This window comes from Bubalus kerabau, chromosome 2 (assembly GCF_029407905.1).
Source record: "Bubalus kerabau isolate K-KA32 ecotype Philippines breed swamp buffalo chromosome 2, PCC_UOA_SB_1v2, whole genome shotgun sequence".
Taxonomy (NCBI): domain Eukaryota; kingdom Metazoa; phylum Chordata; class Mammalia; order Artiodactyla; family Bovidae; genus Bubalus; species Bubalus kerabau.
This window is the reverse complement of record NC_073625.1, coordinates 31,429,395-31,451,457: the sequence shown is the minus strand read 5'-3', so window position 1 is coordinate 31,451,457 and position 22,063 is coordinate 31,429,395. Positions and strand designations below refer to the sequence as shown.

Genomic DNA, 22,063 nt, shown 5'->3' with positions numbered 1-22,063 from the left:
CCTATACCGTTTAGCCTTTCTTTTCCTTTCTGCATTATTGTGCTTCCAATTCAGGTCATTCGCCTTCTGCCTAGAGAATTTCCTTTAGTGTTTCTTTTAGTACAGGTCTTTTGGCATATTCTTTCAATTTCATTTGTGAAGGACTCTTTTTCCTGCATATTCAGAATTCTAAGTAAGTGATTATTTCTCTGGACACATTGAAAACAATGTTTTGTTGTCATCTGGCTTCCACTGATTCTGTTCAGCTGCTGGAGGACAGGCTAATTGTTGATTCTTATAAACTATTACACCTTTTTTCTTTCACTGCTTGTAAAATTTCCTCTTTTTCTTCGGTTTTCAGCAGTTTCACTCAGATGTGCTCATGTGTTTTTCCGTTTATTTTAAATTCTCCATTGTTTTATCCATTTTCTTGAACATATTAATTACAAAACTTTTACTTTCTTCTCTAACTAGGTATGTGGATCACCTATGGGTCTGCTTCTTTTGCCAGTCATTCTTCTTGGCTTTTAGTCGTGGGGTTCTGTTTCCAGCGGGGTGCTGGATGTTATGTATGGAGTGCAGAGGATCTGGCGGGTAGCTTCCTCTAGAGATGATCCAGTATCCTTCTGGAAGGCAGATGACAACATGGACAGCTCACCTGGATCACTTGAGGGACCTGAATTATTCTCTTCCTTCCTAGGACCATGAGGCAACTGAAATATCTGCTTACCGTTCAGCCTCCTAGCAGCTGGTTTTACTTTCTCAGCTTCTCACTCTGCACGTATGTGGCTTAGGGGGTGCAAAGGTCTCGATAGGAATATTGTGCATTTCGCAGTTTATCTTCCCAGACCCCTCGTAGGCGGTCTCCCTTGTCCTCAGCTCTGTTTTCATCTCTGCATCCTCCCCTCACTGCCTCAGTCCAGGGCGACCATAGCCTGTCACCTGTGTGCCTCACCACGGCATCGAGACACACCCCCAAGAAGAAGAGTGGCGTTACATTTCCTTACATTCCCCTCCTCCCTGGGATCTTCACCCTTGAGTCCTAACTGCCTTTGTTGCTCTTCGTTGCTTTGAAACAACTGGAGTTTTTTGCTTTTCCTTTTATTGTATTCAGCTTTCGTATTTGTTCTCAGCGAAAGAAGTGAGTCTCGTACTTCCTTCTCCTCCACAACTAGAAGCCTAAGTCCCCATCTGATAAGTTTTTAAATCATTTCTGAAGTTTACGGTGTTAACGGCCCTACGTTGTACCTTCTCCAGGATGCAGTGTCAGCCTTACTTGCAAGAACATCAGCTGAGCTGTTGGCCGTGGAACAAGAATTAGCACAAGAAGAAGAACCAGGGCAGGGAGAAGAGCACAGAGGTCCAGATGGAGATTGGTAAATAAGAGTTATTTCATTCTGCTCCTGGGATCTCAAAGAGGGTGTGTTTCATTTCTCAGAAGACACTTTGAGGGACACCTTCATGGGTTTAGATCTTGTTCTGGAATTAATAGAAAGTAACGCAGCTTCAGGGAGTGGCCCCAGGAAAAGCCACTCCTTGGTGTTAGAGAGTTGAAAAAGTAATGATGAGACCGTGGACAAAGTTACTAACATGTGAGCAAGGTTCTTACCTCAGTAATTTTGACACTACTTTCTGAACTTTTCTTGTTCGTTTGTTTAAAGTCTAAACTATTTTGAAAAACATGATAGTTTATTACAGAGTCATAGATAAATTTAAACGCAGACTCCTTTTCTGTAAACTACTGGAGGCACCATTTAGGTGCTGGTAGTTCAAGACAGATTTTTAGAAAACAGCTTCTGAGTGCTTACTTTTCTGTTTGTGCCACTATTCACCTTCTTTTACTGTTCCCTTCTCATTTTTCATACCTCGATTTTTTTATTTTTTTAAAGAAAAAAAGGTTATTACAGCGTTTATCTAGATACATATACGTATAAAGAACTGTATTTCCGAGTTTGCACTGTTTTCTCTAAAAAACATATTTTAGTGAAGGTGTCAGTTTTTTTAGTACATATGTAAAATCATTTGAACTAATTTTGTGTGTATTGTTACACTGTTATGTTTGAACCACTGTCAACATATATTTGCATATATATACATATATAGTAGCATTTGTGTGTATGTGTATGTATATACAAGAGTTTTTACAAACTTGGAGTAACAAGATGTAAATAACAAAATTGTGGATATTTGGAAGCAGAAGCTTACTACAGCGACGTAAAAAGGTACAGAGATACCTTGTTCTTATCAAAAGTCCTTTATAGTGAATAAAAATCAGAGCACTGCAAAAAAAAGTAAGTACGAGAGTGATTATGAGGTTCATCGTATCTTTAAATACCTTGCATACATAAAGTACAACTTGTTTCACACATATTTCAACAAAATACACTTAGAGGGTCTTCCTTGGTGGTCCAGTGGCTGAGACTCCATGCTCCCAATGCAGGGAGCTTAGGTTCAACCCCTGGTCAGAGAGCTAGGTCCCACATGCTGCCGCTGAAGGTCGTGCACGCCGCGATGAAGACCAAAAACCCCACGTGCTGCAGCTGGAACCCGGCGCAGCCAGAAAAGTAAATATTTTTAAAAATACACTGAGACTGTAACCTCAGGGGACTGATGACTTACAGTCCGCATTGCTAGCTCCCCCACGTTCGTTTCATGACCAGCTGTTTAACAACTAGTCTGTTCCAATTTGTCCACATATCACTGATCACAGTTAAAGCTTGACCTTTAGTTATCAGTGGAAACAGTGTTCCCATACCAAGAACATGAAACTCAACAAAGAATGAGATAGTCTTCCCCATCCGGAGACTCTTTGCTTTCCTGTCAGATCAGTTTATACAGAATATGAACCGTATTTGTTTTCTGGAGCCTGACTTTTAGTGCCACCCAAGCCCAGGTAGTGGCTTTTGTTAAAGACAAGATCACAGACCATTCAGAGTCTTCTGTTATCTGAGTGGTAAGACTCTTCTATCCAGGGTTCCACCTTTGCTACACTGTAAGCATGGTTAATTGGAGAAGGAAATGGCAACCCACTCCAGTATTCTTGCCTGGAGAATCCCATGGACAGAGGAGCCTGGCGGGCTACAGTCCACCGGGTCACAAACAGTCGGACACGACTGAGTGACTTCACATCACATCACAAGCATGGTTGATAGTGGATATTTTTATTCACTCTTAGCAGAGTTGCTCTAGTCTGTGGTTTGATTAATTGTATAATAAATGAACAACTGACACCAAGTTATAGTATAGCGAGTGTCAATATTTTTAAATGGTGGGTTAAACTTTGTATGTGATCTTTTAGCATATTTAGCATAATTTAGGACTGAAGTGACTTAGCAGCAGCAGCAGCAGAAATTATATCAAGTTTCATGAATTTCACTTTTTGGTATTTTTTTTATGGTGATTTTACTGCAGATTGCTGGAGAGTAAGGTGTTGACTTTATTTTTCATGAGCATTTTAGTAAAAGTTCCAGCCAGAGAACTGGCTTGCATCGTGATGCGTGAGTCTGTTCGTGACCCAGAGGAAGGGTTAACATGCCCAGGTAGCACTGATCACAGAGCGCATCTGGTTGACCCTGAATGGGGTCGTGTTCTGTTTCACCCATAGGTTGGCCATGCTGAGAGAGGCCTCAGATGAAATTGTGGCCAAAGAAGGGGCCGAAGTGAAATTGGCGGAGGGCAGTCGCTGTGTGGAAGACGTAAGCTCATGCCCAAGTGTGCCCGAGATGAAAGAGGACACAAGTAGGAAAGACAGCAGCTGTGCCAGTGACCTTGGAAGGCAGCCCCCCGCAGGAACACTGGCCCTGGTGAGCGTTGCCGACCGCTCCCTCCTAAAGCGGTCTCCTAGAGGCACCACGGAGTCCAGGCTTGACTCTGTGCATAATTCATGTTAGGATTTTTGTGCCAAAGCTGATCAAGATGAGTGTTTGTGGGAACAGACCACAAGAAGCATTATAAATATCTCAACATTTTCAAGTGGGCCCCAAATATTCATTCTCTGCTTAAATTTCATAAAAGAAGATAAACAGTGCCATTTAGCTCTCTGTGAGTGTTCTGTGAATATTTACTGAAAGTGTTTTCAGGATTTCCTGGAAAACTCCAGGATGCCTGCTTAATTGTTTTACGTTTCATAAATGTTATGAGTCTGTTTCAGTCTCATACGTGAAGCCCGTTTTGGTTAGATGGGCTTCTCAGTGAAACCAGTCCCGGAAGGGGCAGGTGACCTGATTGCGTGCGGTTGACAGGCCCGTTAACCAGGTGGTTTTGCTGGTTAGTGAGGGATGTGGGGGCTTGCCTGGTGGTGCAATGGTAAAGAATCTTCCTGCAGTGCAGGAGATGAGGGTTCGATCCTGGGTCAGGGAGAGCCCCAGGAGAAGGAAATGGCAACCCACTCCAGGATTCTTGTCTGGGTCGTCCCATGGACAGAGGAGCCTGGCGGACTACAGCCCATGGGGTCACCAGGAGTCAAACCCAACTTCATGACTGAACAAAGAGACATGTTGAGACTACCAGACTGCCATCTCCAAAGGGGAGAAGCCATTTTCAAAGTTTGAGGGTGCCAACCACTGTGAGAGTTTTAAAAATTCCAATTTATTTCTGATTAAAAACAGTGCTAACCCTGACTGAACACTTCATGTGTTCAGTCTCACCCTTCTGCAGGGTAAGGCTTTGTGAGTACATTCGGCCCTCAGTGTCCATGGTCTCTGCATCTGTGGATTCAACCAACCATGGATCTGACTCAGCAACCCGCAGATAGTAACCGTGGTCCATGACTAGCTGACCACGATGATGGGGAACCCCAGATGGGGAGGCCAGCCGTGGGACCTGAGCATCCACGGAGCTCAGTGTGCTGGAACCCCACCGCCACGGAGACCCATGATGGCTGTATATATATAAATTTGTATTCTGTGCAAACCAGAGGTTTAACTAGTGTATTTCCATCTTCCTATGTTTAACTACTTTTATCATTTATTCAGCAAAAAAAACTAACCATGAGGTTGAGTACTGTTTAATGATGAAGCATTCTCAAATCAGACTCTTTGTAGAAGCACATTACCCCTCTGTAAACCAAGGCTTCATTATTTTAGGCCTGACCTATTAGAGGGGGGCCCCGCCATTCCATTTATGGGTGACCTTGTTGGACAAATACAATCCTACCCACTGAGGGTGACTTCCCAGAAACTAATAGAAAACCGCCTTCGCGTCTGGAGAAAGGCCCTGGTGCTCCCTGGGTCTCTTGTAAGCTGTTCCTTCCACACTCAGGAGAGGAGCACCCCATGCTCCCCTCTCACCACCCCTGACAGATCGCCGACCTCTCTTCCAGGTTGATAAAGAGACAAATACCGACAAGGCCGGCAGTGCCAGCATGGCCGTACGCCCCAAAGACCACAGCAGCCTGAGCGCGCGCCAGCGCCCCTTCATGAGGAGCAGCGTGATTGTGCGCTCGCAGACCTTCTCCCCCGGGGAGCGGAGCCAGTATGTGTGCAGGGTAAGGCTCTGCGGGGTCAGAGGCCTAGGGGTCAAGAGTCTGTGGGGTCAGGGGCCTAAGGGGTCAGGGGCCTAAGGAGTCATTGTTCTGCAGGGTCAGGAGTCTGTGGGGTCAAGGGTCTTTGAGGTCAGGGGTCTGTAGGATCAGGGATCTTTGAGGTCAGGGACCTAGGGGGTCAGGGGCCTAAGGAGTCATTGGTCTGAGGGGTCAGGAGTCTGTGGGGTCAGGGGTCTTCAAGGTCAGGGGTCTGCAGGATCAGGGATCTTTGAGGTCAGGGGTCTACAGGGTCAGAGGTCTGGGGGTAAGGCTCTGTGGGGTCAGTGGTCGCAGGGTCAGGGGTCTGCAGGGTAAGGCTCTGTGGGGTCAGGGGTCTGCAGGGTGAGGGCTCTGCGGGGTAAGGCTCTGCAGGGTCAGGGGTCTGCGGGGTCAGGGGTCTGTGGGGTCAGGGGTCTGCAGGGTAAGGCTCTGTAGGGTCAGGGATCTGTGGGGTCAGGGGTCCATGGGGTCAGGGGTCTGCAGGGTGAGGCTCTGCAGGGTCAGGGGTCTGCGGGGTCGGGGTCTGCAGGGTCAGAGGTCTGTGGTGTCAGGGGTCCATGGGGTCAGGGGTCCGCAGGGTGACAGGTCAGCAGGGTCAGGTGCAGGTCATTTCTGGGGAGCCGCCACATCCACCCCCTGCCCCCAGGGGTGGCCCATCAGTGACAATAGACTGGGCCATGGGCATCTTCAAATTCGAATTAGGAGGAGCCTGGGAGGCTGCAGTCCATGGGGTCGCTAAGAGTCGGACACGACTGAGCGACTTCACTTTCACTTTTCACTTTCATGCATTGGAGAAGGAAATGGCAACCCACTCCAGTGTTCTTGCCTGGAGAATCCCAGGGACAGGGGAGCCTGGTGGGCTTCCGTCTATGGGGTCGCACAGAGTCGGACACGACTGAAGCAACTTAGCAGCAGCAGCAGCAGCAATGACTAGAAATGCCAGAAAATATACATGAAATATCACACTCCCAATCATTCTTTTTGGTGTGGGTTGTGGAATTGTTTCCTTTCCTTTCTTTTCCCACATTTACCATCTCTTCGTTTCTACTGCCTTTGATCTGGCAAATAACTGACCTTAAGGGCCTAGCTGCTCAGTCTCTCTGGACCCCAGTGTGTATTCAAAACCTTCAGTGACGCGAGAGTTACGGTGGCTGGTGTATTTCGGCAGCGTATCATGCCTGCTTCAAACCATGTTGGTCCTGCCAAATTAAAAATAGTGAATTGTGTTTCAGAACAAAAATCGCCTTCATTGATGCCTCCAAACAGATTCATAGTTCTATGGAGAGAATTGTGTGACATATATCAGTTTATCACATTCTAGTTCCATAAGTATTTGTAATTTATAGTAATTTAGTTTTGACGTTACAAAGTGGGTTAGAAAATACTTAGAAAATTCTAAATTTATCCATTCAGTTCGACAAACATTTTTATTAAGCACCTGCTATTTATTAAGCATAACTTCAGATACTTGGGACTCATCCATGAACCAAAGACCTGGAGCTCTGCCCTTGCAAAGCTTTCGTTCTTGTGAGTTGAGCCAAACAGTAAACATGATGAATAGCCTCTGACGTCTCTGGGCGAGGCCCAGTGCTATGGAAAGCTGTAGAGCAAGGTAAGAGGGGTTAGGATGTTGAGGATGAGGGCTGCAAATTGAAGCGGGGTTGAGAACAGACGTCCCTGGAAGGTGACGTTTCAGCCAAGACCTGAAGCAGGTGAGGCAGTGGGGATGGCCCACCTGGGTGAGGGTGTCCTTGACGCTGTGACTTCACTCTGATCCTGAGCTCTGTGCCTCACACAAACTTTTCTTCTAAAGAATGGATGATGCATATTAGCTAACAATTCAAAGGATAATTTCATTTCAAAATGTATGTAATTATCTTAACACATAACTTCTTATAACTAAAATCAAAAGGTAATTATTTAAGAAAATTAGAAAAGCATCACATGGGGAAAAACTCGTTTGAGGAGGATTTTCTTAAAGAAATAAACTGTGGAGAAGGAAATAGCAACCCACTCCAGTATTCTTGCCTGGAGAATCCCATGGACAGAGGAGCCTGGGGGGCTACAGTCCATGGGGTCGCAAAGAGTCGGACACGACTGAAGCGATTTAGCACACACACACAGGTGATGTCACTGATCCTCAGAACACACTTTTGAGTTGCAAGGTCATAACCCTGTGTTAAAAGAGAAAAAAAAGACAAACTAGTAACTATGTTCTCTCTATGATCAAGTTCTCAGTTCCAGACTTCCTCTAGCACAGGGTGATGCACTGATTTCTTTCTTTCTTTTTTTTTTTTTTTATTTATTTTTTTATTTATTTTTTATTTTTTTTATTTTTTTATTTTTTTTTATTTTTTTATTTTTTATTTTTTTTTTAATCCTTTGTTGCCAGTTAAATCGAAGTGACAGCGACAGTTCAACACTGGCTAAAAAATCACTGTTTGTGAGGAACTCCACCGAACGGCGAAGTTTGAGAGTCAAGAGGGTATGTAGTCCATCGGCAGCATCCCGAGATCACGGACCTCCCTGAGTCGAGCGTGTCAGACTCAGAACCCCAGGCCTCGGGGCATCCTTGCTCCGTGCTCCTGGGCTGTGGGTTGAAGCCACTGTAATCGTGGAGACACAAACGCAGTGTCTGTTCCAGAGAAGGATGAGTTAGAGACTGCTCATTCATCGCTGGGGTGGAACCTGTGATAGCGAAGGATAGATTTGGTATGAAGCGTGGACGGAGAAAAGGCTGCTGGGAATTGGGGGTGTCTTGGCCACTGGGGGTTGGGGGGAGAGTATAACACCTGGTACCTTGTGTGAAGGGCAGACGTCCTGGTAAAGGAGCACGTAAAGGAGTTGTCCTGGTTTCAGCAGCTTCTTAGAAAACAGATCTTTTCAGAAGGCTAAGATCAATGTAGATGGAAAAGCTCAAGTCAGGTTTTCCTGGAAGCCAGAGATCTCTGGATAAGAGCGCAAGGGCAGCTCTGGGCGAATATTTAAATAATATGGTTGGAGTGTTCAGAAATTCCTGTTCACTTACCAGCAGCTGAAATGCTAATGGAAAGTTTTTGTTTGCTAATCGTTTGTTTTGTGCTGATTTCTGAAGCTGCTTTGTATCAGCTTAGAGTGTCTTGCTCAGTGGGAACGCAGCTCTGTGTGAGCCAAGCCATGCAGTGAGCTCACCTTGTCGGGAGCATCAGAAAGCCTTCATGCGGAAGGTCTCTGGCCCTCGGACAACAATCTCAAAAGAAGGTGGGAGCTTTGTTGGGGTAATGGAGCAGGCTGCTGGGCGCTGTCGGTAGGTAGCCTGACATGGCACAGGGCCCGGAAAAACATTCAGAGAAGGAGTGACCCTGCTCAGCCAGAGCCTGGGCCCGGTGGACCGGAGTGAAGACTGGAGGGCATGGTGAACCATTTGCCTTTACCAGTGACCCTGGTTTAATGCCTCTGGGCAAAGCACAGTGACTGGTTAACACTGAGCTTCCTGGTTTAGCTTCCTAGTTACTTGACGGTCATAAGCACATTTCTTTTTTCCAAAGGTAAATATGCAAGCATTGATTTAACCTCAGCATTTTCAGGACATTTTAAAGTATAGCTGTTTCAGGTTACCAAACTTTATGCTTTAAAAGCACCTCTAGTTTCAACTAGAATGAAAATTATTTTCCACTCCTTCCTAAGTGTCCTGCACTTTTTTAAAAATGCTTTTTTATTTTGGATGGGGCATAGCCAATTAACAATGTTGTGGTAGTTTCAGGTGAACTGTGAAGGGACTCAGTCGTACATATTCATGTATCCATTCTCCCCCAAACTCCCCTCCCGTCCAGGCTGCCACATAACACTGAGCAGAGTCCCTTTTGCTAAACGGTAGGTCCTTGCTGGTTTTCCATTTTAAATACAACAGGCAACCATAAGTTCATTCTCTAAGTCTGTGAGCCTCTTTCCATTTTGTAAGTTCATTTGTATCATTTTTTTTTGAATCCATATATAAGGGATGTCATACGATATGTCTTCTTCCCTGTCTGACTTACGTCACTCAGTATGACAACCTCTAGGTCCATCCATGTTGCTTCAGATGGCATTGTTTCATTCTTTTTAATGGCCGAGTACTATTCCACGGTAATAAATGTACCACGTCTTCTGTAGCCATTCCTCTGTCGATGGACGTTCAGGTTGCTTCCACGTCTTGTCTACTGTAAACAGCGCTGCAGTGAACGTTAGGGTGTGTTCAGAAAAACAGATCATGTTTTTCTCCAGATATATGCCCAGGAGTGGGATTGCAAGGCCTCTGCACTTTTAAAAACATACTTTTAGAGAACGATAACACTCTTCAGAGAACTTTTGACCAGAAGTGTTTTATGAATTGACTGAAGCTCAAAAACAGTGGGGTTACTGATAAACCTTAGTTCCTAGAACTTCTTGAACCTGATAAAGGTTAATCCTGAAACGTCATTTAGGAGATCATTGTTGATGGCTTTTAAAGTGAGCAGGTGGAGTCTAGTAGATGCGAATAAGGAAAAGTTCTGATGTAGGAGTTACAGCCCGAGATGTGAAGGGAGCTGAAGGGAGCGGGGCGGGCATCCTGGCTGGGAAGGCGGGGACCCCACGTGAGGCACAGGGTTGGGGGGCCCGTCTGCACACCCCTTCTCAGCTCAGCGACACCACACTGACAGCCTGAGAGCAGTCACGGTGGGGTCATGGATACCAGGGAGATGGGCAGAGCTTACACACAAGCACGCCCTTGGTTACACACTCACCAGCAGGCTGTGCACACGGGATTCTTTACAAAGCCCCCACATGCCTGACAGCTGGGAAGGGTTTCTGATCTGAAACAGTGAGTAATGCAGTCAAAGAGGGTGTGTGTCCAGATGATTCTGCTGTTTGTTAGAGTAGAGGTTGAATAAAGGGAAAGCTAATAAGATGCTGAAGCTTCAGTACTCTGGCCATCTGATGCGAAGACCGGACTCATTAGAAATGACCCTGATGCTGGGAAAGATTGAGGGCAGGAGGAGAAGGGGGTGACAGAGGATGAGATCATTGGATAGTGTCACCAAATCAATGTACATGAATCTGAGCAAACTCTGAGAGATAGTGAAGGACAGGGAAGCCTGGCGTGCTGCAGTCCATGGGGTCACAGAGTCAGACACGACTGAGCAGCTGAACAGCAACAGTAGTAAGAACAGCAGAGAACGTTCCAGCAAGATACATTGGGCAGAGAAGGGGAATCGGAGGAGACAATGAGCGCTATTCAGGTCTGGGCAACAGCTCTGAAACGAGAAGAGGGACGGACGGACCTCTCCCTCCTGTCTGTCATGAGCCCTGTCGTCATGCCAGCCCTCCCAGCTGGGGTACCTGTCGAACCTGAGTCCTTCTCTCTTGTATCAGGCGGTCCCTGTTTTCATGAGTAGTAATCCCTTTTTTTCCATCCCGACTGCCAACAGTCTAGGCAGGAAACACCCAGCTCATCTCCCTCCGCCCCAGCAGTCCCGCCCACCCTGTCTGAACACCTTTCCTCACGCGGGTGTGACCCAGCCCCAAGCATCCTTGCCTGCCTTCCTTCCTATGACACTGCCCCACGGTTATGTATTGTTTACTGTCTCGTGAAAGTCGCTCAGTCGAATTCAACTTTTTGCGACCCCCATGGACTATAAAGTCTATGGAATTCTCTAGGCCAGAATACTGGAGTGGGTAGCCTAACCCTTCTCCAGAGGATCTTCCCAACCCAGGAATCAAACCAGGCTCTCCTGAATTGCAGGCAGTTTCTTTACCAACTGAGCTATCAGGGAAGCCCTGTATCTATGGTTTTCTATTGTTTACTGTCTCATATTGAGAGGGTAACAAGCAGGAAGGCCAGGGGTCTCCAAAAGCTTCCGCAAAACTCAAGCTCTCGAGTTTGGAGTCAGTGTCTGTCCCAAGACATACATTGGATCTCTTCAAGTAAGCTCATAAAGTTAGTCCTGTAAAGGCTTCTGTGTACTTTTTGGATCTTCTTGATAGTCTCGACCGCAATTGGTACTGTTTGAATTTCTACCAAGACTGAGGCAAGCCCTCCTGGAAGGGTGCCCTGACTCAGTCTATCCAGTTGGGAGCCCCAGATACAGGGGCAAAGTAAGAGGACAGGAGGGAGCTGACGGTTTCCACCCAAATCTGCACCCTTAGGACACAAGTCTGGCACGTCTCGCAGAGAGATAAAGAGCAACCCATATGGCACTTCTACCCATTTCTTATTTTCTATGGAACTGGTCTAGTTGTGAAACAGTATCGTTAAGAAACCATTCAACTGGCCAGTGTTCCCCATCTTTCAAAGGATACCCGGCCATTCAGTATCACAGAAGATCAGGCGTGTCTTTTTAAACTCTGGGGATCAAACTTGTCCCAGCTCTTTTAAAAAAAAAAAAAAATACATTGTAAAGGAGTGGTTCTGGAACTGCTAGCTCCCATCTGTAAGAGAGAAAAAAGCAGCATCCACAGCCATGGCTTTTTTCAACCAGAAGCGTCCTTCCCTGCTCTAGATGGGGGTGTAGACAGACTCTCCACCAAAGCTTTCCTTCTCTGGTTGGACATAGTCTGTCCCTTACCGACGCAGGCATCTTACTCTTCCCTCCCGGTTCTATCACCGAGGCGGGGTGGAGATGCGCGAGGGGTAGAGCTGATGGCATCCCAGACTGACTTAGTTCCCCACCACCAAGACATTGGTGTGATTTGCCTTCTTCCCTGATGCCACCTGGGGTGGAGCAGAGTAGTTTTCCCAAAATGTTTGCCAAGCTAGGACTCCTAGGGGAAGCATCTGTCTTTATGTGCCTCTGTGCATTCCTGAGTACAGTCCTGACCGCAGTAGAAGCAGAGAGTCATAGAGGGATGAACAACAACCAGGACGTCCCTTCTGAGTGTCTCCATGCCAGGATATGTGATAGCAAAAGAGGCGGTGGAGGGCTGGCCAGCAAGGAAAAAGTGATTTTTGTCCTTGAGCTATTAGGGCCAATCCTTCCAGTTAATTTCCACAGATTCCACAAAAGGAGTATCTAGGGAGTTGAGACAAAAGCCACCAGAGAACCTCCTCTGGTCTGCTAAGAGCTAGCACTACCAAAGGAAGAAGCCCATTGTGCTTCCAATCTGACCAGGTCCTGCGATTCCCAGTCTGTGTCCTCAAAGACCTCATGGTCACCAGCAGTGCCTCTATCCACATAGAGAGGAAACGCAGCCGTGACAAAGGCTCACTTCAGGTCGCTGGCCCCTGAGGCCGGCAGCCAGGAGAGTGACCTCGAGCCTGAGAGACGTTCCTGGAGCTGGAGTTCACCTCACTCCCAAATGTGCTCCTGTAACTTTCGGCTCCTAGCAAGGCTAAGCGCTTCCATGACTACCGAACTTAGGGTCTAAGTAAAAGTACATGGTAATGGCATGAATCACAATCCACTGAAAGTCTGTGATCCAGCAGATTATGTTAGTAGTTCTGATTCCCCATGCAATTACGAAATGGTCCAAGAGACCAGGAAAAGGTGACGGAGGAAGGAAAGTTCGGTGCACACGCTTTGCCCATCTCTGGCCGCTCTCCTCACAGGGACCTTGGGTGTTTCTTGGCATTGGCAGGTCAGTATAAACCCCGATAAGACTCCCCTTTCAGGGGCTGCCTTCAGTCATTACGAGGCACCACGAAACCGCAGAGCAGGGCTCATCACTTGCCGGGCGCAGGGCGTGTTATTCATTCACACAAGCACGCCGTAGAGTTAGTAAAGTGGAAAATGTGCATACTGAGAAAGCAGAGGCTAGAGCTCTGAGAGCTCTTCCCTTGTCCTGAAGATCCTGGATGAGCCCCCAAGATGATAGCGAACAATGTCGGATTCGTGATCTCCGAAGAAGATTTAACTCCGGGACCAGGGACCAGACTTGATCACTCAAGAGTTTTTGTATAGCAGAGTTTTATTAAAGTAAAAAAAGCGACAGAGAAAGCTTCTGACACAGACATCAGAAGGGGGACGAGAGTGCCCCCTTGCTAGTGTTAGCAAGGGAGTTACATACTTTTTAAATTAGTTGTTACAATAAATCAAAAGAATGTCTCAAGGTTGTAAAGATCTTACTAGACCCACTCCCATAATTTACATTTTAAGATAATAGGATTAGCCAGAAGGTTTTCAGGAAGGAGAAACTGTCCTCAAGCAGGATACATTGTTATATAATCCTTAGTATAGAGTTTAAACTGAGTTGTTTGTTGTGTAATCATCAGTTGGGGGCTTATAAAGAAAAAAAACTTTATGTGACTAAGACTAAGAAATGTAGGGGAAACAAAAAGAAGTTTGTCCTTTCCTCCTCCTTGAGAATTCCAGACCCCTATCTCCATTTTGAGAGCCCCAGACCCTTTTCTCCTCCTTGGGACCCGGACTTCTTATCAACCTGCCTAGGAATTGACTCTCTCAGCATCATCCTCTAAACCAATTCCTCAAGGTCAGAAATCATGTCTTCTCCTCCTAGTGTTTGTTTTGCCTACAGACCCCCCAGCGGGGGTCTCACTCATACACAGTCAGTGATTATTTCTTGATAAGCGGATAAGCTTGTCCCCAGAAGGAACTCAGTGACTCAGGGGCGAGAGTGGGTGTCAGACGATGGGAAGTAAGGTGGGAAGAGTCAAAGGACGTTGGTTAGAGGAGGGCGTCCGGACCCTAGCTCCGCTGAGCCGCGTATACAGAAGTGATGGACAAAGGCATGCACTGTGGGGACAGAGGTGCGGGCCTAACTCGGAGTCAGTTCCTCACGATGTGTCTGCGGTCTGCAGAGGGCAGCTCTGGGCAGTCAGCTGGTCAGGCTGAGCTAGGCTGCACCCTGGTAACAACTCCAGAGACTCTATGCAGTTCAGGGCAGTACAGGCTCATTCGCCTTGGCCGCGCGTGCTCCAAGGTGGGTGGTGCCTGGTTTCTGTCTCCCTGGGGACCGGGCCACCACCCCTTGCCCGCAGGAGCCCGGAGCCCTCCCATCCAGGGACCGCCGCTACAGCAGGGCAGTCATGTCGTGCTCTAACCCCGCAGGCGGTGTGCCAGCCGGTCCTCCGGAGGGCAGCGCCCGAGTGCCCCGTGCGAACCTCCCTGGACCTGGAGTTGGACCTGCAGGCCTCCTTGACCCGGCAGAGTCGACTCAACGATGAGCTGCAGGCCCTCAGGGGCCTGAGGCAGAAGCTGGAGGACCTGAAGGCCCAGGGCGAGACGGACCTGCCGCCGGGCATGCTGGACGACGAGCGCTTCCAGAAGCTCCTGAGACAGGCGGGGAAGCAGGTACACGCACCCCAAAGCCTCTTCCCAGCGGAAGGTGCCAGCCTGCACCCCCAGCACCCCACTCAGATCCTCACGCCCGGCACATCCGTTCCCGTCGTGTTTCTCCTGCCCAGTGGCAGCCGTGGCATCAGACCGTAGAGAGGAAAGAGCCACAGCACACAGTGCATCTGTGCCCTTTGGAGAAGGGTCTGACTCCCCTGAGTACAGATGCTTTTTCATCTCTGCATTTACCAGCTCTGTGTACAGGCAGGTCACCTGAGTCATGAGCTTTTCTTTCCCATCTCTGAAGTTTGCTGTCCCCGGCTGGAGACTATGTCCACTGTGTGCCTTGCATTCTGGCCATGGAGGTCGGTGAGAACCACTGGCTTCTCTCCTGCTTGCTCTGCAGCCCCACCTCCACTCCTTATACATATGGGGACACCCCAGTGCACACTCCGACGTGCACACACACTCCTGCCCTTGACGTCCACCTGTCCCCTGCGGCTGGGGATTTGTGGGGTTTTCGGCTCTGTAGCTGTAAAGTGCCTAGCGGTGAGAGAAGAGCCTGCCAGTTGTCATAAGAGATACGGCTCCCGGGGAAGCCGTGAACAGAAGCCACAACAAAGCCTTCCTTGTCCGGAGAGCCACTGAGCCTGTGTTACCTTCCTCCTTTATGGTGGGAAGTCTGTTTTGCAGCTCAGAATAAAAGGGGAATCAGAGTCAGTGTCCTCTTGCACCATACAAGCCCCGTAGGAGGCAGAGCGAGGAGCCGGGACTGTAAATCATCGAGGATCATGTTCCCGCTCTGCCTGGCTCCTTAACGTGACTGGGACTAAATCACTGGACCTCCCTGTGGGGCAGGCTCCTACCCAGTACACTGAAGGTTAATCACACTGTCCTGAAAGTGAAAAATGAAAGTGAAAGTCGCTCAGTGTCCGACTCTTTGCGACCCCATGGACTATCCAATCCAGGGAATTCTCCAGGCCAGAACACTAGAGTGGGTAACCTTTCCCTTCTCCAGGGGATCTTCCCAATCCAGCAATCGAACCGGGGTCTCCTGTATTGCAGGCGGATTCTTCACCAGCTGAGCTATGAGAGAAGTCTACCCTCTCCTGAAACCCGGGGCATAACACTGGCTTCCCAGATTTCAATCACGGGGCCCTGTGGATGTTAACACGCCTGTACAGTTTGGGGCACCTTTCTCATTTCAGTAGCATTTCCAAAGAACAAACTCCTAGTCCTACGATTGCTATTTGTATCAGCTTGGCTGTAAACCAGAGACCTTGTCCTGAAGACCTTATTGTTTGACTCTAAAGTGTAGAGCTGCCTGCATTAATCACAGGAGCCCAGAAGGGTCCCATTGACAGGAGGACCCATCAGCTCGCTGCGGGCAGCGCCATCAACAAAGCCATTTTCCCGCCTATCTCCTAGTGCCGACTGCCTAGCTCTGGCCTGAGCTGATCTCTCTTGTAAGACTCTTAATTTCATCACCCATTTCCTTTACTACCCTCGCTGCCCCCACCATGACCAGTGGTCTACAGGAGGCAGGGCCGCACTTAAATCCCGCTGCTGGAGCACCCACTTGGGAGGCCATGGGTGCCCAAGCGCGCTTGTGTCCCCAGCCCCCCGGCTCCAGTGACCCCTCCCGACACACACTTGCCTCCCTGCGAGGGCCACAGCACAGCTCATCCTCTTGGCAGCTGGAGGCTCTGTGGAAACTTAGGGGTCAGGGCTTCCCCTGCCCTCCCCCGGGGTGTCTGCAGTCTGGTGGGTGAGAAGGGCATCACTTTGTAAAACTCTCTGAGCCGCACGCCCCTGTGCACTTTTCTGGCACAGTATGTCAGTTTTATATCAATAAACAACTTTTAAAAGGTGTGAGACAGAAAGAAAAGCTGAGTAAGAGACTGAAAGTGTATTCACCAAAATGTTAACAGTATATACTTCTTGAACATGGTGCTATAAGTAGTTTTTAATTTTTAATTTTTTTTTTTTTGAGAGGGAGGGTTACTAGGAGTTCTAGAGGTAACAAAATGATCCCATATTGCCTGTATCAAAAGATTTTTTTTTAATGGGTTAAAGCTCCCCCTTGCCCCAACCCAGTGGCTGCTCCCCGTGGTCAGCGCGAGGTGGGCTCGCGCGTGTCTTCCCCTCCCCTCACCCTGGATGTGGAGAAAAGTGCCCGCAGCCTGCGCTGCCCAGCCCGCCTCCTGACGGGAGCCCCGGCAGCTTCCAGGCCTGAGAGCGCGCCCTCGGGAGCCTCCGAGTAACGTCCCGGGGGCCCTGTGCTTCCGTTTCCCCGCCAGGCCGAGCAGTCCAAAGAAGAGCAGAAGCAGGACCTGAACGCGGAGAAGCTGATGCGGCAGGTGTCCAAGGACGTGTGCCGGCTCCGCGAGCAGAGCCACAAGGTGCCCCCGCAGGTGCAGTCCTTCCGGTGAGCGCCAGGGGCCCACCCTTCGCAGGGTCCGGACCCTGGAAGGGGCGGTCGGGGGAGTGGATGGAGCGGTGGAGGGGAATGGAGGGAGGAAACGGAGGGCTGGAGCGGGTGGCAGGCGGGAGCTGGGTGAAGTGACCTCTGCTCTTGGATGCACCAGCTTAACAATTCCAGTAGGGCAGCTCAGGGAACCACGGCCTGTAAACAAGCAAAGATAAAAATCTGGAGCCAGGATTAAGGATCAGGTGGGAGATAAAAATGCCAGCCTGCATCCTACATATAGTGGTTCCCCAACCAGATGTGGGTCTGGCATCCCAGGAAGGGTGAGAAGGTGACCAGGAGAGGAGATGGTTGGGGTGTCGGAAGGACCTGCCAGAGAGGTTGAGAGGGTGGGCATGGTCCTGGTCTGGGGGCAGGGTGAAGGATGTTGTCAAACACAACAGCAAGAAGAGGATTGACATTCCCTGAACAGAGGGCCATGTGACCATCCAAGGACACTTTCAGTGGAGTGGGGAGGGGGACACAGAAGAGGTGTGGCTTTATTGGTTGTGGGGGGTATGTGTGTGTGCATGTGTGTGTGGGGGGGGGGGTGCATGTGTGTGTGGTGTAGAGGAGACTGTAGGAAGTTCCTGGTGGAAGGGGAGAGACCCAAGGAGCATGTTTGATGGCAGAGGCAGGGTAACGTGGAGGGGCTGGACGGGAAGGGATAGGGTTTGGTGCCAGAGGGTGAAATGGGAGGTCAGGGTCGCCTGAGTGAGTCCAGGGGGACGAGAGGGGACGAGAGGGGACGGGGGTATCGTGGGCTCAGACTCTTCTTAGTATACTGGCCTGAAGAGTCCGCATTTTCCTGTCTCCATTCAGCTCCAGAATCACTCTCAAAACTTGCAGAGGATGCTGCTTGGGGTGGCGGGGGGTGTTGTGGAACTGCAGGGTGGCAAGCGGAACCTTCTCATGCCTTTGGTGCTGTGGTCACTTTGAGAGTAAGAAACACAGTCCAGTGGGGAAGTCATCCAACCCCAGCAGTTACTAAACCCCAAATAAGTTGTAAACACTCCCAAGTCCCTTAGCATCCAGACCCACGCACATCACCAGGCAGGTGACGCAGACAAGGGAGGTGGGCCGGGATAAGGCATCTGCCCTGGAGGCCTCCAGGCACCAGGTCCCTCCATGGCCCCGGGGACACTGCCTGAGCTGCTGTCTCACCTGCAATCAAAGGTAGAAATCAGGAATTTGATGTGACCTATCTCAAGTGGTGACCCTGACAACTAATTTGAGTGTTTAAAAAGCACCATGTAAGCCAAAGACATTTGTTTTCAGAGAGTGTCAAAGCAGAGGTCCCAGTATTGAGGTCTGTCTTCAGTGACATCATGACCACTTTCACCTGCCTCTTCAATTCTTCATTTTATCTCATGGAATTGAACAAATGGACAGGACTCTGCACCACAAAAATAGCTCTCCTTCCACGTGAAGACTTTGTAACAGAGGATAGATATATTGCTCCTGCCTTGGGTGGCGCTGCAACCCTGAAACCTTATTTCTTTAACACTCTGCTGACCTCTGAAGACCATCCCACCCCCTTGCTAGTCACTTTGTGCCTCTGAGGTTGTTTCCACCATACTCACCCCTGCCCAAGTCGGGATTCAGGCGGATCTGCCTTTACGATGGTCAGGCTCCATCTCTTCTCCCATCTCGTCCCGGTACCCATCACTTATTAAGTTGCCCGCAACCTTAGCATAGTATTGAGTTTGAAGAATTTTCCCAGGAGCATCTACTTTTCTGTAAGGATTCTGGCCTCTGGAATTCTCTGCCACCTGGTCTAGAAACACGCAGGCCTAGATTACTGACACCCCGCCCCCCTGATGATTTAAAAACTGAGGTTGGAAACGCTGGAAGGGACCTTACTGCCTCTGTCCACAGAGTTGCCGCTGTCCCTCAGGTCCTTTGGACAAAGCGGAAGGCAATCTTGATTTTAAATGGAGTTCTAGCTAAGGACAAAAACTCCCATCCAGGCCTGTGGAGACACTGGTGTCCTTGGGACTGTTTCTGTCAGGCCCAGAGCATTTTCAGCATCCTGTTTAAGCTGGTGTGTTTCTCACCCCTGGTTCCAGGGAGAAGATTGCCTACTTCACCAGAGCCAAGATAACCATCCCGTCCCTCTCCGCTGATGACGTGTGACCACATCGCCGACAAGCTTGTGTTTCCTGCCTCTTCATTTCTTAGGGAGGGCAAAAGACTGAACATGCGTCTTGTTCAGGATTTTGTTTTGTAATAATATAACCGTCAACTCTTAAAGAGCTTTTATTTCACATCAAATTTTCAAACATGTTAATTTGTAAAGTACCTTGAATATAATTCTTATTTGTTTAAAAAAAGAGAAAAAAAAATCAGATAACCAAAACGGGATCACCCGGTACCCAAATGTGCAGTATTGCCAGTGGGCTTTATTTTGCAGAAATGGAATAGAGGCAGGACCCCACGTGTATCCCACTGGACCGACTGTTAAGAAATAACTTGGTTTAGCAGAAGGCGGTTTCGCGTTTCCTTTGTCCTCCTGTGAGCCCCCGTGAGGCTGGCGGCAGGTGACCCTGGGTGCCCGAGGGCGGCTGCTTCCACGGGAGCAGGAGCCTCAGTGCGGGGTCCCAGGTCCACGTGGGACAGGGGGCGCATTCATCTCCGTCACCTCTGTCGGAACACCACGTCCTGAGAACAGCTTCCTTTTTGTCCTTTTCTATGTATCTAAAGAAAATAAAAACAAAACGCTGAGTATAAGAGGGTAAGGATGCAAAGGAGCCCTTCTCCTGGCGACGCTTCACATCTCGTGACGTGTGACTTTAAAGGCAGGGGGCGCAAGGGGAAGAAGGCCCGTTCGCCCCCAACACAGCAGAGTCAGCACGCCAGTGAGCAGCCGCTGCCCCTCAGTCGGCGTGAGGTTAAGTGTCACACCCGCGTGTCAGGCGTGCACCAGGCGGGTTGGGTGTGGGGCGTGAGGGTGGTACCCGGTAGAGGAAGGTGGGGGCCGGGGCTCAGAGGAACGGTGGTGTCGGCAATGCGAGGGGAGACGCGTCAGCCGTATGCAGTGCAACTAGGAGCAGAGGAAGGGGAGTCTTGACTGAATCGGGTTGCCAACTACTTCAGTAAACAGATTTCTTCGAACATTTACGAGAAGTTTCTTTGCAGCAGTCATTTTTAGGGATATAACTTGTGGTAAGCAGTTAGGACGCAAAGAGAAGAGAGTGCCTGGGGAGATTAATAAATTGAAGTAAAGGCTGAGTCACTTGTTAAAAAAAAAAAAAAAAAGTATATTCCAGACGAACAAGATGGGAACCAACTAAAGTTCCCTCCGGTGGAGAATTTTAGCTTACCCAACTCAAGCACTTCTTAAACAAATCCCCAGTGTAGTCCTGCCTGCATACAAGGCTTTTAAAATAAATAGTTTTTGTGCAAGTTAAGCCATAGTTGCTACCCGGTCTGTAATACTGGAAGAGGCAGTGCTTGGTGAGCCACCTTAGGTAGCAAGTGAAATCAACTTTTTTTTAAGAGATGAAAAAATTATCTTAAAGGAATGGGTCCCATAAAAAAAGAAACGAGTTCTATTTCTAAGCTAGAATCCTTGTTGGTAAAAATTTATATTTGAAAGCAATTACACATGTTTTGGAAAGTTCATTTTTTCAGAATCAGAATTCAAATCAAGCCGTTTCTGAGCCTAGAACTGTAATGACTTTTCCTAAGTGTCCCCACCGTTTATGTACAAAAGTCTCTGAAGTGATAACTGGACGTGACAGTACTTTGAACAAAAACCAGCCTCGTGAATTGACTGAACACAGTCCTTGCAGGCGGTCCAGTTCATCCTGTTAGGTGACCGAGGAGAACTGGAAAAAGAGCACCGATCCTCCTTGTCAAGGTCAAATGTGAAAAACAGAAGTTTATTTAATGTAGAGTTAAATGAAGGTCAGCTGTCTTCAGCTTCTCAGTTTGACCATGAAAATGTTTATAGGATTATGTGTGGTTGTACCGTACGATTTTATTTTCTTCATTTATTTATTTACGGTCTTATTTATGTTCTGTTTAATATATAGTTCGGTTCTGGCCATCTTAAATGTTTGACATAGAAGAGGCTATATTGGAATATCTACAGCTTTATAAATTCCATCAGATTAGCTGTTAACTTTTTGTACTACACAAGAGTTTCAGACAAGCATAAAAGAATAAAATCTGTCTCAGGCTGGTAGTTAGCAGTTGTATGCAAGATGCTTTGGTTTTCTTTTACAGCATTTGCTCATTTCTAACATGAAAGACAAAATTATTTTAATATAATCCTTTTTCACACTTTAAAAAGCAGCAATAGTGTTATGTATTTATAGGCAGCTTTTAACAATCCTGTCGTATTTGTACTAACCCAAATGATTCACCATGACAAAACATTTTAATAACTTAATCACAAAACCATCTGGACAACATGAATTTTAATATTATAAATACTATTTTTTAAAGGTAGAATTTATTCTTCACAGGGTAAAAAGAATGTAATATTTAGTTCTCAAGTTTGAATTATCAGTATGTTATTACAATTTTGTATATCAGAATCTAAGTGTTACAGGTACAAAAAGAATATTGCTAGCCAAATGAACAAAGTTTAGCTGAATCTCTGTAGCATGCAAATCAAATAAATTTAAAATCTTTTTTGTATTACTTTATATTGTATTAAATATCAAAAGCTCAGGACTGAAACTAAATATTTAATCAGGTTAAATTCTGAATATGTTTCTGTTTTAATTTGTCTTGTTTGTAAAAGTATGCAAATACATCACATAGATTAACTCTGGTTTCTGCACTTTTCATGTGTTTGTGGGTGGGAAAAAAATTCAGTGTTTTTTTTTTTTTTTTTAAACAAAGATACATATTGCCTAA

At 47.7% G+C, this 22,063-nt stretch overlaps 1 protein-coding gene across 1 annotated transcript in view; it reads left to right on the top strand.

The window, feature by feature from the left end:
• Positions 1-22,063, top strand: part of WWC2 (WW and C2 domain containing 2) — a 153,829-nt gene extending 131,766 nt beyond the window's left edge. Inside the window, exons 17-23 of the mRNA XM_055567449.1 lie at positions 1,237-1,355; positions 3,584-3,782; positions 5,300-5,464; positions 7,893-7,985; positions 14,503-14,745; positions 17,028-17,155; positions 19,264-22,063. Of these exons, the coding sequence (XP_055423424.1) occupies positions 1,237-1,355; positions 3,584-3,782; positions 5,300-5,464; positions 7,893-7,985; positions 14,503-14,745; positions 17,028-17,155; positions 19,264-19,330 (1,014 nt within the window). The 3' untranslated portion in view covers positions 19,331-22,063. The remainder of the gene's footprint in view (positions 1-1,236; positions 1,356-3,583; positions 3,783-5,299; positions 5,465-7,892; positions 7,986-14,502; positions 14,746-17,027; positions 17,156-19,263) is intronic.